Below are 14293 nucleotides of genomic sequence, written 5' to 3'. Positions count from 1 at the left end.
GATGAAACAAAATCCAAATATGAAATTAAAAACTCATATTATGCATCTATTTTAAACCATAACTTAGTTAAAACAATTAAACAAAGATTCCAGATTATTCTAAGAATAAAAGAGGTTGTTGAACTTACAGTGAAAGAATTTCACAGCAATAAAAATGCTGTTTAGTTTTGAAAAATATTTTTTTTTTTACTGTTTTATTTTGCTGTATTCTGTAAATGAAAACTATTTTTAGACACTAATTATTTTAAACAACTTAAAAAATATTGATTAGAAAATTTCAATTTCACATTAAGAATAGTAGTTAATAGCTAAAAGTTTATTTTTATATGTTTTTAAAATGTATCATTTAACTAATAAAACAACTACATAGTACGATCCAAAAGTATTGAGCCTTCATTTAAAAAAGACAGATTTATTGAGCTGATCGGTACAACTAATAATTTTAAAAATAGGCACCTCATGCTACAATGTACTTCTGTAGGCGGCTTTTCCACGACTCAAAGGCATCCCTGAAGTCCTGTTCCGGGAATATTTGCAAGGGCTGCCATCACGTGTGCTTGGATGCCCTAGATGGAATCAAAACTTTTTCTTTTCAGCACTGATTTTAATAGTGGAAACAAGAATAAATCAGGCGGCCATGAGCCTGGACTGTAGGAAGGCTAGAGCACCAAGGTACGTTGACTCGGACCTTCTTCAGTCATAACTCTCGGCAGAAGTTTCGCCCAGACTTTCCGTATGTGCAACTTCTCTGTAACAATGCGTTGCACTGTTGTTTCTGATAAGTCCATGGCTTTTGCTACTTAGTAGAGACTCAAACACCAGTCCATGTTCAAAAATTCCGTCACTCGTTGCAAATTTACGCCAATACAGACTGAGGACGGGAGTCCAGACTAGGGTTCATCAGTCATCACTTCCCAGCCTTACTAAAGGCCTCCTGTGACTTTTCTACATGGGAATAGGACAGACACTCAGTCCCAAATGCCTGTTGAAGCATTGCTAACGCTTGGGAAGGAAACCAGAAGCAAAATTGGATTTTTTTGCGTTGCTCTGACGGGCTTTCCATATCACCGTGTTGCGCACCACCATATAGGGGTTACTGTTAAAGCTGATGGTACCACTCCGAAAGCTGGGAGGCAACTGACCTGCGTTGCCCTGTAAAGCCAACAACCCCCGCCACTGTTGTTGACAAGCGGAGTGAGCTGCACAATGTGCATGCATCAGTATAACGTGAGGATCATTACTTTTGGATTGTACTATGTAATAACTTTAGATGTAACTAAATATCTTTAAATCTTAAATATTACGATCAATATTCTTACATTATTACTATTTGAGATTCAAGAAAAGAATTGAAAAATGACATAACCAAATAAATCAAGAGCTCTAAAAGCTTTCTAAACCACTGGGGTAACTAGGTAAATTACTGTCACCTGAAATTCCCTATGAAGAGGAGACAGAGGCGACACAATAGTAGTTTTGGCAGAACAGGAGAAAAACTTTTTCATTATTTTAATTTAACTATTCATAGCTTCTAAATGTACATAATTACACTTTCGGCAAACCTTTTTTTTATATTTTCAATTTCTTAAAAGATATGTAGGGGGACAGTGACATTGAATAAATGGATTTTCCTAGATAAAATAAGGCTTACAAACACTCAAAGATGTATTACCTGGTTCAAGTTTTGTTTTTCTGCAGAGAAGAACGTTCCTTGTATTCTGGAAGTTAATTTTTAGACAACAAGCATCACCTATTGAACTTTATTACTCTCTTTTTCTACTTGGGGTAGTATTAACACAAAACCTGAGGACGCATACATAATGATGTGTTTTTTGAAATGTATAGAATAAATTGAAGAATATTGTTATGTCACATTCAAATATACAGTTATGCAATATCATAATGTATGTATTTATTTTTTGACCCTTTTATAACACAATAAATTTGTATAAAAGTTGACAAATGTGTATTGAGGACAAGGTACAGAAATTACATTTTGCCTGCATTTTACTTTTTAAAAAGGAAATTTAAGTACAAAATGTGACTGATCATTATTGTTAATACTCTTTGTGAATATTTTAAGTAAAATGTGTCATTAAATACTGAAAATAAATATTTAGTTGAAAGATATAGCATTAGGAAGCAAAAGTTAACAAATAGAGAAAATCACCCATAAACACATTTGGGGACACTTATCATGAAATCTACTTACTGGTTCATCCAGAAGTTGCTGGCATTCATGATGTGGAACATCACATCGATAGACTTCAGTTGTTTTCCACCAAAGTGGCACTCCGACTAGCAAAAATGTCAAAATGAACACACTGGTTGATACCGCTGAACTCAGAGCTAGAATAAACAATTAAAAATATGTCACACAACTGGGAAAAAGAAACATCCCTCTTGCACAGGGGAAGAGGGGATACCTGTTAGGCCAGGCCCGAGCCTGAAGGGAGGCAAGGGTTTTTTGAAATCGGGGTGAAATCTATGCAGGGACGTAGGGATAAACAATGTGGAGGGGGGCCTGTAAAAGTCATTTTTCTAATAGGCCCTCAAATTTCTGTGCATGCCCCTGCTCTAGCATATACAAATATTTAATGTAAATATAAATACAGATAGAAAAAAAAATCTTTAACTAAATTTGATCGACAAAAGTAAAATTTAAGTTAGCTTGGATGCAGAAAATAAAACACACTCGAGAAAAGCATTTAACACAAAAATTTGGGACCAAGAATAAGATGAGATCCAAAAATAATTTGTTTAATTTTTTTTTTCCTAGGCATACATCAAGTTTTAATACTATAGATTTCAATTTTATGCAGATATTTCATGTGCATACATTATAAATTAATTATTTATAATACGGGGTGCATCTATTGATAAGCATGACTAATTAAAAAAGATTTTTTTAGGAAATTAATTTCGCTATGTATATTTTTTCAACAAAAAATGTGGTTTACCCTCTTGAGTAAGGGTGCCCACGATGGAGCATGGTGGTCGATGACGCAGGCTGTGCCTTTGAAACTTTTAGGGATGTGCTTTAAGGGGTATTTTTTTCGTTTTAGGGGGGCTCTCATTTTGGATGGGGGGACTTTTCAGCATTTGAGGAGGGAGCGACATCGCTCTCAGGAGGGATGGCTCCCTGTCTTAAGTCAAGAACTCAAAGGCTCCGCGATGAATTTAGTATTTAGTATAAACTTGAAAGAAACGACCTATGCAACAGGACAGAATCTGAATACAACTACGCTAGCTATGAGTGCAACACGCAAAATAATCAGAAAAGTTGAAAAACGACTTACGTATAATTTGATTCTCCATTTTTAAATCATTCACGGCATTTTTTAAGTTACCAAAATGAATGCAAATTGAATTGCATTCCTTGTCAAACTTCGCCGGAATGTTTATGTTTTTTCATACGTTACAAATACAGTTAAGTTGGCAATTCAATATACTTAAAATGGACTTCTCTAATTTGGCACTTTCATCAAGTTTTATCGAAATTATGTACTTAAATATTTGTAATGAGAGAATTCAAAAAATTTTAAGCCTCAGTAAGACTTTAAGTACTTAGAATTTGAAATAGCATCTCAGGCAAGAAGCATTGCTTACAACTCAACCCTTTGTTTATTTTTCATTTGAAAGCGCCTGGGAGAAGAAAAAAACCAAACTATATTTCAATATTGAAGTGTATAGTGTGAGATAGTTCACTACTTTCATTCATACTCAATTATTTGCCAAGTTATTACTTTGTGAAATTCCTGACGACTTAGTTTTCCGCACATCAGTCCGGTTTATCTGATATGTCTTTGGATGAAATCGAAAAATCAGCCACAAAAGCGACTATGAAACAATTGCAAGACAGTTGGCATGAAATAAGGTATGATGAAATCCATAATAAACCGTACCTTATTGGAAAGAAAGACGAGGTCAGTAGCACAGAAGCAGTTAGTATACTTTGCAGTAAGAGAGTAATGAGTTTTGAAGAATTGAAAAATCGAGTGGAAGGACCTGGATATTCATCTGTTCTCTTGGGAATACGCGACAGTGATTCTACAGTTGTTTTCTACAAATCTCAGATGGGTTTGCATTCTCCCATAGAGGAGGGATTAAATGCTTCAGCCGAAAGTGACGGAAGTTCTGAAAATTAAAATTAATTGGATATAGGGGATTTTCTAGAAAAATCATCTGACTGTTTAATTTGTATATTAACTATTTCTACATTCTTCTTTTTGAACTAGAACGAAGATGTGTGTGTCTCCTGCCCCCTCGTGTGAATGATTTATTTAACATTAATTTGCATGTTTTCATAAAAACAGAAAGTTTGGTGATTTGATTAAAAGGAAAAATAAATTTTTATTTCAGTGTTCATATTATTGACTCTCAACACTATGAAACCTTTTTAGAAAATAATCAACCCAACAAAAAAAAAATTAATTTGAATTCTGAAATTTTGAATTTAAATGATGTTTTTCACAATCACGAACTGCGAAAGGACCCTACTCATTAGAGTTTCTAGAAACGGCTCCTGTCCTCTGAAGCCTGCCTCTCCTCCTGGGTGGTAACATGTGCATAGTTATGTGTGTAAGTGTGTAGGCTTGTGTGTGTGCGTAGACCTGCGTGTATGCACGTACGAGTGTGAAGTTGTGTGTGTGAGAGCGTGCGTGTGTCTAGGACATGGACGCCTCCGACCAGGAGAAGCGGATAGCTCAGGACCGGAGCAGCCGCACCGCCTGCAGAGGCCCCTGGGTCCAAGCTGAAAAAGGAACCACAATGCCAAGGACTGTCAAATGAGAACAATAAGCAATCGTGATTGCTCAAAAAAAAAATTCTGTTGAAATGGCACGGATCTTTTATCACTTTACATTACATCCATTTTAAGTTTCTTGAGGATATTGGTAATTTTTTTATGGTCCTCAGTATTTTGGAGAAATTTTTAGTTGTAAGACCCAAGATAGTGGAGTTAAAACTAACTTCATCAGAATCCTACTTGATCTAATGCTGGTTGAACAAATTTTTCAAAATAATGAACTTTTTTAAGCGTCTTTAAATATTTTCTCTCCTTTTAAAACTGAGCTTGTTAATTTGAATTTGTTGATTTCAGAAAAGGACAAGTTATGTCTATTGTCTACATGTGAAAAAGGCACACTATATTTAACTTCAAAAACAAGAGAATGTGTTGAGTCCCCCTTTCCAAAGAATGAGGCGAATACAAATTACAGTGAAACCTCTGAGCAGCCACCCCTCCGTTTTGAAAAATTTCGGCCGTTCAAGGGGAGTGGCGGTTTTAAACGGTTTTATTACAGTTGCAATATAACTACTTTAATACATAATCTAGGCAAGTATAACACATAAAAAGAAGTTTGAGACATTTCTAAAGGGAAAATAGTATTTTATTTATTATTTACATTTTTTGAAGAAAGGATACAATTTGTGACTAAGTTTCTACTTTTCTCCAACAATTGTATTCAAATTTGTTTCTCAGTTAAAAACTTAAATCTCTAGCCAATTTATTTGTCATTGCATTCCAATTTCCGATGGTGATCTATTTTCCCCAAAATAACTTCAGTTGAAAGTTTAGCTAGCTGACAATTACAAAACGTATTATTAAATTGATTGTCTAAGGCTGAATTAGTACCTAAAAGGCACAAAAATTTATTTCTTGTAAAAATTAATAATGCTCACAGCACACTGATTAGCAAAATTAAATCAATCTCAAAATTGAAAAACGTAATTCTTGTTACCCAGAACACGTTCCTCTCTATTGGCAATTTAATAATTAAAGCACTCCTGCTGTTTTGTACTGGAAAAATTCGAAATCTTACTCTATTAATTTTCTCGCCGGTTTTCTGTACTCATGTTAATATGCTTAACGAGGTTCATGAAAATGATCTTTGGCAGTGTGTAGTTTACAACGAAGATCACACACACACACGTTGACCAACTAATAAAATAAGCGTAAGTGCCATTTTTACTCAAAAATTTCTCTTTTTACTGAAAGGCTGTCAATTAAAAATGGGATATGAATATATCTTCCTGAAATATGGGACAGACATCCACCCGGTGGCCGTTCAGAAGGGTTGGGTGCCTGTTGCTAGGGGATGTTTTTAACATTAAGTCTATGAGCTAAGAAATCTGCCGAAAAAAATTGGTCTTTAAGAGGGTTGGCCACTTAAAGCGGTTTTACTGTATACTAATATTTGCACTGTGGCCAATGCTAAAGTGACATATGATAATGACACATTTTATAGGTTAATGCAGGGCTATCCAACTGCAAAGAGACCACGGGCCAGAATTCCGGTCACTGATCACCTGACAGGCCGCAGTTTGAAAAATTTGAACAATAAGTTCTTACCTCTTATACAGGTAGTTATCAAAATAATGGAAACACCGAGACAAATGTGGTGTTGGGAATCACTACTCTGCAGTAAATGTTCTGTTAATAAAGGTGCCTTCTGACTGTAATCACTCAAGCTGGTGAACCCAGATGGTGATTTAGTACTGTGGTCACTTTTGCTGCCATTGCTCGTTTTTTAGACATTACAATCCGCTTCAATACCCGTCGGTTCTTTTACTGAGCTTTTTTTTTCCATCTATTATTTTGCTTTGCCGAGCTTGTCTTACGTGCTGTGTGTATGCTGTCATGACTTTACGCACTGTACCTCTAGAAACGCCGAAAAGTTGAGATGTTTCAGTTATACTTGCTCCAGCTAGACGTGCTCCAACAATATGGCCTCTTTTAAAATTTAAGAGGTCCAACATTTCACGTGCTTGAAAAAAATTCAAGACTTCCCAGAGCTTCAATTAAACTACCATATACTACCTGAGTGTGTACATTGCTACTCATAAAAAAAAACAGACATCTAGTTTTATTCTTTATTACTTATGAAGTAGTCAAAAATGTCACTTTTGTTCACAGGTGTTTCCATTATTTTGATAACTACCTGTACAATAATAATTAATGTATAAGAGGTAATTAATTATAAAACAATGAAACAGGAGGATTATAAAACAATTTGCTTAAATTTTAATGTGAAAATTGAGACAGATCCGCCTTCTTTACAAGGCGATAATACATCGAGGTTGGCAGGAATGCCAACCTCGATGCTTTTTGTTGCCAGCAGAAGAAGGTCTATCGATGAACTGTCGGAGAGAGAGCTCCTGTGACGATTCTTGATAAAGTTCATTGTCGAAGAAGCACTTTGGCATAAATATATGCTCCCAAACACGGAAGCGATGAGAGCAAATTCTCAAATTTTTTTCGAAATCAACAAAGGCCGTAGAATCAGTGAGGGGGTCTTTATTTTTAACCAATTGCAGGCAGGTTTTGCATATCTGAAATGTTTCTCTCTTCCCTCCCTGTCTACCTCCGCCAATGCGAGGCAATACTATTTCTAGGAATTCGTTTGAACACCAGCGTGCAGGGTAGGACTGCTTGACCTTGACCAGTAGATGCAAGGCCGATCCTAGAGTGTCGGCCTGCTTGCGTGCAAAGACTTAATGTGTCGCCCCTCAAGAGCAATTTGCATGTTTTGACTAAAACTTAACGTCTATATAAATCTTTCTTCAAATTTCTGGATTAAGTTCTAATTAAAAAAAAAAAAAAAACAGAAAAGGATGAATTTATGTAAAAAGGAAGAAAAGTTTTATAGTTAGAAACTCCTTAGGCACAATTTACATCTTTGAAGAAAGTAATAGATAATAAAATTTACTAGTCGTTAAAATGCATTTTATAGTCTATCTTTGGTGACATCAGAGGAAGGACTGAGGAGGGAAAAACGGGGAGGGGGGAACTCCCCCCACCCATTTTCAAAATTGGCGTATGAAAAATAGCTGTAATGAATCTTTGGTTGTGTTTGGTTGCAAGGAAAAAAGTGTCGGGAACATTCAAGGTCCATGGAGAAATTTTCACACGATATTGACATCAAAAATCGCAATTTTAGGAAATTTTACACGACTTGAGGGGAAAGTAATGTTGGAGTTCTTTCCTAAAATTCTTGTCAATTTGCAGCTTTTTTTTCTGACCTTAGCTTAGGAAGGATTGGCGCTCTTCCCAAAATTTTTCTGAAACTGAAATTTCTAACATGCAATTTTTGGTTATCTTTGTTGACAATGCTGGAGGGAGGGAGGTTCGGTCGTCTAATATCCCAAATTTTCGAAATTGAAGTTTAAAACTCAAATAAGCTGTCTTTCGTGATGGTAAGGGGTCTGGCATCTTTCTATTGTTTCAAAAACACATTTTTGGCTATATTTGTACACGATAGGGGAAACGGGAAAATATTCTGAACTGAAATATTTTTCGGAACTAAAATCAAATTAAGGCTATTTTTGTGAAGGAAGGGTTTTAGAGTCCCCAAGCGGATATTTCTAAAAGCGCAATTTCGTACTATCTTTTGTGACGTTCAAGGAACTGGGAAGCTTCGGCGGATCTTTCTGAATATTTTTTGATATAAATATCTGAAAAACACAACTAAAGACTTTTCTCCACCTCACCTCAGCGATTGATGAGGGATGCCGGATGTATTAGCACCGTGAAAATTTACATACGCCATCCAGAATTTTTTAGAAGTTGAAGTCCCAAAATCGTATTTTAGGCATTGTTTGATAACGATGGGACAAAGAACGGGCAGGGGTTCAGTGTGCCCTCACGAACTGTTTTTTGAAACAACTTCTATTTCAGGCTAGTTTAGACAGGAAGGGGTTGGTGGCTCCACGGAACCGTCTAAAAACGAAATTTTGAGCTGTAATGATTACGTTGGAGAAAAGGGGGATCCGGGGTATTTCTCTGAAAGTTCTTTGAAACTGACGATTGCTAGACAATTTTAGTTTATTTTTGAATACGTTAAGTGAGAGGGTGTGGGATTAGGAGGCCTCTTTAGAGACACTAATTGTGACTATCTTTGATAGTAATGTTAGGGAATGGATTCCAGGGCCCTTCCACAAAAATTTCGAAAAAGCTATTGAGCAATTTTTGATGACGTTAGGAAGTCCCCAGAAAGAACATTTTGGATTTTGAAGCAATCATTTTTAGGGAGGCAAGGGTCCTGTACTCCTATTTGATCTGAAAACGGGCAGTCGTGATTTTAATCAGAAAAAAATGCCGTAAAGGGGAAAAATTAAAAATTTTAGTTCGTTGATCATATATTTTTGACTCTCGGTGGAGTCGCAATTTTCCATTGCCTCTCCAGTCTGCACGAATGCTGAACACAGAATTTGTTGTTTGAAATACTTGTGAGAGTACCTAATCAGTATAATTTGTTTTATATAAAATATGTCTTCGTTGTTTAGGGTCAATAAAAGCGCTTGGGGAGGGGGCTGGGGGGTAAGCACTGGTGGTGGTTAGAAGGCACCCTTTTATGCTTCGGGCGGGGGGATTTCCGTCATTGCCCCTCCCCTGTATCCATGTCTAATTACCGGTTCTGTCACAAATTTTGTAACCAAATGTAGCATGTATGTAAAGAGTTGATATTAATTGATAATGGATCAACACCATGTGCTCTAACATTCCATTTTCTTAATATGCTATGCAGTTGGAAAATCGGCACTTTGATAATTGAACATTTAAAATTCAGCATATTTATTCGACTTATTATAAGTTATATTGTGAGAAATTCTTCAGGAATTTTTCTTGATTAAAAGAACTATATGATGCCGCCTGCGGCCGTTTGCTTTGGCCGCCCTTGTGCGTGCACACCTGCTAGGATCGGCTCTGTGTAGATGCCCTGTACCTTTTTCTCTCAAAACAATAAAAAGAGTATAAAAGGGCAATCAAGAGGAAATTTCGGGGACCCCGGCTTAACCAAGAAGGGTAGTCTCGGATGCTTCTTGATACCAATAAATGTCGAAAAAAGAAATATGCTGAATAAGAAGTTGGTGGGCCGCCAGTTGGACTGCCCTGGGTTAATGGTTCAAACAAAAAATGACCATCTTTTCATGGTAAAGTGTTAGGTACTTAAAAAAATAATTGGGATAATAAAATTCGACTATGTTGTATAGTACTGAAAAAATCATGAATCATCTCCTAATTTAGTCAATTTAAATTTAACTATTGAGTTTGACTGTTATTCTGACCATTTATTAACCCGTTCGAGAATAATGACGCATTTTTGAGTCAATGCTAGATGCCCTTTAGAGACGAAAGACGCTTCCTTGCATTACAGCGAATACTAAGCAGCCATCGGAGCTAGTTTGAGTTGTGGTTTCAGAACGAAATGCTTACTATCAGATGGTGTTCATTATCCAAGCTCTGTTCAAATGAATGGTCTCGAACATTAGTTCGTTGTAGTTCTTTGTCTAAAGTCAGACTGGGGTCCGTCAAATGTCTGATTTATTGGATTTCGTGAAAGAAAATATAAACAAACATGCTAGCAAGTGAGAAGGGAAAAATATACTCATTTTGAAGTGGCTGTTTCTAGTTTCGATTCCATTCATAATGTGATTTAATGGGAGACATTCTAGCAAGGGGTTTTATTTTTAGATTCATTTGCTTAGCCATGGTGAACACATTATCTTTCAGAGGAGGAAATATCTTAATTTACGACTGATCCATTTATAGATCTTTCGAGCAATATTGAAACAACTATAAATATTTTTTATTGGACTTTTTCATACAGTAGTTTCTTTCTAACATCATAAGCTGAAAAAGGAGACAAAGAACTTGGACGGAGATGTGTAGTTTGCTCAAAGCAGGGTTCATGATTTTTTTTGAAAAAACCGCAAAAGTTGGATTTTTTAAAATTTAAATCTGATTTTTTTTATTTAAATCAGATTTAAAAAAAAAAAAAAAACAAATTTTTTTACATGTTCAAAAATTTTTGGGTATTAATTACTTTACATTTATTAACGTAGTATCTATATACATAAAAATGGAGTTTGGTAAATTTGTTCCCTAAGATCTTAGAAACTACCCGGCAGATTTGGCTGAAACTTTCACCGTTTGTTCAGTTTGGTACTGGGAAGGTATATAGACCAGTTCGAAAAAAATCCCACTGATAGTTCCCTTTTTATTCCAATTTTAGTCCCAATTTTATCATAAATGCCCCAATATGGGGGTGGAAAAAAAATGTGCACATATTAACATTATATGTCCATCGAAAGCGCCAATTTTTCTGCTGAAGATAGCATCTGTTCGAAGTTTCTAAGTTGTATAAAAAACGAGTTATGAGCTTTTTTGTTCCATGTTCGAAGGCTCTCATCAACTCAATTCATTATTTAGTGTATCATCTCAACTCTCAGTTGATAGCTAGAATTGTTGTACGGTTCAATATTTTTGCGTTTCGTGTGACTGTTTGAGGCTTTTCTCAAGTCAAATCTTAAAGTAACGTTTTCCTACAAGATTGGCAAATAACTGGATTTGGCAGATTATTTTCCATTTAAACCATACAGTAAAGAAATTTACATAGAGAGGCCCGGTCTATGGTTAAAAGGAGATGAAGTTAAAACCGGAATTATGGCATACAGTGGTGCAATAATGGGCGGGGTTATGATAACATGACCGCTTCGCGAGGATAGTTTTCACCAATCTCGCAAAGAGACCGAATAAAGTAGCTGGCGGAGTGGTTTGTATTTTAATTCAGGTTTTAATGCAGTTTCTAAAACGTGCTTCATAAACTTGAAACAATATCTAAGTTTAAATTAATAACCAATTGAGTTTTCAGTAATGGAATGTTTTGAATCAAAATGTATCTCAAGATGTTTAGCAGGAAGCTAAGGATATTAGGATACAGCGGTACATTCCGGATTCAATTTCTTAGTATAGCGGGGCCTCTCAGTGTAATTTCTTTACTCTACGATTTAAACTGAACTTTAACGCAATTAATTGGTTTTTTAAATTATTTGTGCTGATTGGACACTTAATCATTATATAATCTACCAGCAAAAACCTCACCGAAAATTTCTGCAGAAAGATTTCAGTAGCTGATGCATTTGGCAGTTTTTTCAACTGTTGCTGTTTTTGAAGTCAAAGACTACGTAATAATGTTTCTCAGCTTTCATAATGTACACAAACTAAATATCGCCATTAAAAGAATCTTTCAAACTTTTTTTAATACGCATAGTAATCCGCCAACTACGAGTAAATTAGGCAAATCCATAAACAACTCAAAAACTTCCTTCCATTTTTCTTTTTGAACAATTTCAAACAATCGCCAAATTTCCCTACTTATTTTGGAAGCATTTCGGGTGAAACTGTTTTGCGCCATTTTGTGGTGACCAAAAGTATCTCAACATCTGGCGAAAATGTATCTTTAACGAAAATTAGTAACATACCGCTTTACAAAGTAAGGAGAGGAAACATTATCGAAGGTATCCCATAACGATTGCCGCAAATTTGGTAACATTTTACATCGTACCAAGAAACCACACTAATTAAAATTTCCCAAAATAATTAAAGCAAGTATAAGGGGATTACGGACGGGTACGTTTTTTTTTAAACAGTTTGCACTTTAATAGCTATAAAAAGAAAGTTTTAGACTTAATGTTAAAAAGAAAAAGAAAAGAAAGAAAAAGTATTAACAGATAAATCCTTTTAAACACGTGAAGTTGAATTTCATATTTTTGGAATTCTTCAAATTAGTATATACTTAACTGCCGTGCTTTCGTATCTAAATGAATACTATTTTGTTCTTTATACTTATTGCTATTTTAGTTTTATGAGTAAGAAAGAAGCTAGATTTTTAATAACATCAAAAATGTGTGTTTTTAATTCTTCCACTTAAAACAGAAAACAAATGCAAGTAACAATTGTTTCTCATAATTATTACTGACCCAGGCAACGCCGGGTATTTTTGCTAGTATTTTATAAAATAGATGAAAAAGCAACATTTTAGCTATTTTCATTTCATGTCAGTAACTATTTTTTAATAATAGTTTAAGTAGACCAGTTTCAACACAAATGCATGATCCGAATTAAATTTAATGTTTACTCCCCTTCCCCCCCCCCAGCTAAAACCACCAATCCTTCAACTATAATTCTAGGAAACAGTAGTACCATTATTTCCAAGAATTATAATTTTCATACTTTTTAGAAAAAAAAAGATTCTTAAAATTTGGCAGTTTTCTATGTTTATCGGCTTAGAGTCAACAAAGTTCTGAAATTAATTCAGTTGTTCAATTGGAATAAAGAAGGCAAAATAAAACTTGATAATAAAGCAATCTGAACTAATGAATCCATTCAGCTTACTTTTAAAAATAGGAAAAGTACTTTAAATATTCAATAGTAAAAAAAAATCAATGTGTTTTAACGTTTAGATAAAACTAGCAAAAATACCCGGCGTTGCCTGGGTTAGCAATAATGATCAGAAACAATCGTTACTTGCATTTGTTTTGTTTTAAGTGAAAGAACTTAAAACACACCTTTTTGACGTGACTTAAAATCTAGCTTCTTCCCTACTCATAAAACTAAAGTAGCAGTAAGTAAAAAGAGCAAAATAGTATTCATTTAGAAACGAAAACACGAAATTTAAGCGTATACAAATTTGAAGAATTTCCGAAATATGAAATTAAACTTCACATGTGTAAAAAGATTTCAGTTAATACTTATTTTTACCTTCTCTGTATGTCTATTGAAGAACGAACTGTTTAAAAAAATGTAGCCACGCACCTGTGATCCCCTTAAACTTGCTTTAGTTATTTTGGAAATTCTCAATTATTGTGGGTTCTAGGTGCGATTTAAAATATTACCAAATTTGCGGGAATCGTTTTGGGATGCCTTGGATAATGCTCCACCTCCTAACTTTGTAAAACGGTATGTTACTAATTTTTGTTAAAGAGATATTGTCGCCATATGCTAAGATACTTTTGGTCACCATAAAATAGCGCTAAACATTGTCATCCGTAATGTTTCCAAAATAAATAGTAAAATTTGGCGATAGTTTGAATTTGTGCACCAAGTCACCTTAATGTAAGTTTTTGTGCTGTTTATGGATTTGCCTAATTTAGTTGCTGGATTATTTTGCAGTAAAAAAAGAAAGATTCTTTGATTGACGATATTTTGTTTACATGGTGAAAGCTGACAAACATTATTACGTAGTCTTTGACTTCAAAAACCGTGACAGTTGAAAAAACTGCCAAGTGCATCCGCTACTGAAATCTTTCTGCATAAATTTTGGCGAGGTTTCTGCTATTAGATTGGATAATGATTAAAAAATCCAATCAGCACAAATAATAAAAAAACCCATTAATTACACTAAAGTTCCGTTTAAATGGAAAATAATCAACCAAATCTATAGTTATTATTAGCCAATCTTGGGGGAAAAACGTTACTTTAAGATTTGACTTGAGAAAAGCCTCAAACAGT

The 14293-nt window shown here is 34.8% G+C and overlaps 2 protein-coding genes across 2 annotated transcripts in view; one reads left to right on the top strand and one right to left on the bottom strand.

The window, feature by feature from the left end:
- LOC129224148 (GPI transamidase component PIG-S-like) overlaps positions 1-3431 on the bottom strand; it is a 35023-nt gene extending 31592 nt beyond the window's left edge. The window contains exons 1-2 of the mRNA XM_054858563.1: positions 3300-3431; positions 2213-2349 (exon numbers count right to left, since the gene is read on the bottom strand). Of these exons, the coding sequence (XP_054714538.1) occupies positions 2213-2349; positions 3300-3318 (156 nt within the window). The 5' untranslated portion in view covers positions 3319-3431. The remainder of the gene's footprint in view (positions 1-2212; positions 2350-3299) is intronic.
- Positions 3432-3635: 204 nt separating this feature from the next.
- LOC129224713 (uncharacterized) lies at positions 3636-4368 on the top strand. The gene has a single exon (XM_054859260.1). It carries the CDS (start codon positions 3801-3803, stop codon positions 4146-4148), a length of 348 nt encoding a protein of 115 aa, XP_054715235.1. The 5' UTR covers positions 3636-3800; the 3' UTR covers positions 4149-4368.
- The last annotated feature ends 9925 nt before the right edge of the window (positions 4369-14293 follow it).

The sequence above is a fragment of the Uloborus diversus genome, chromosome 6, assembly GCF_026930045.1.
Source record: "Uloborus diversus isolate 005 chromosome 6, Udiv.v.3.1, whole genome shotgun sequence".
NCBI classification, from domain to species: Eukaryota; Metazoa; Arthropoda; class Arachnida; order Araneae; family Uloboridae; genus Uloborus; species Uloborus diversus.
The sequence above is the reverse complement of the archived record's forward strand: the minus strand, read 5'-3'. Positions and strand labels throughout refer to the sequence as shown.

What these genes read in the sequence shown, in the direction of transcription:
- LOC129224713 (XM_054859260.1), top strand. Translation starts at nt 3,801, where the DNA reads ATGTCTTTGGATGAAATCGAAAAATCAGCCACAAAAGCGACTATGAAA.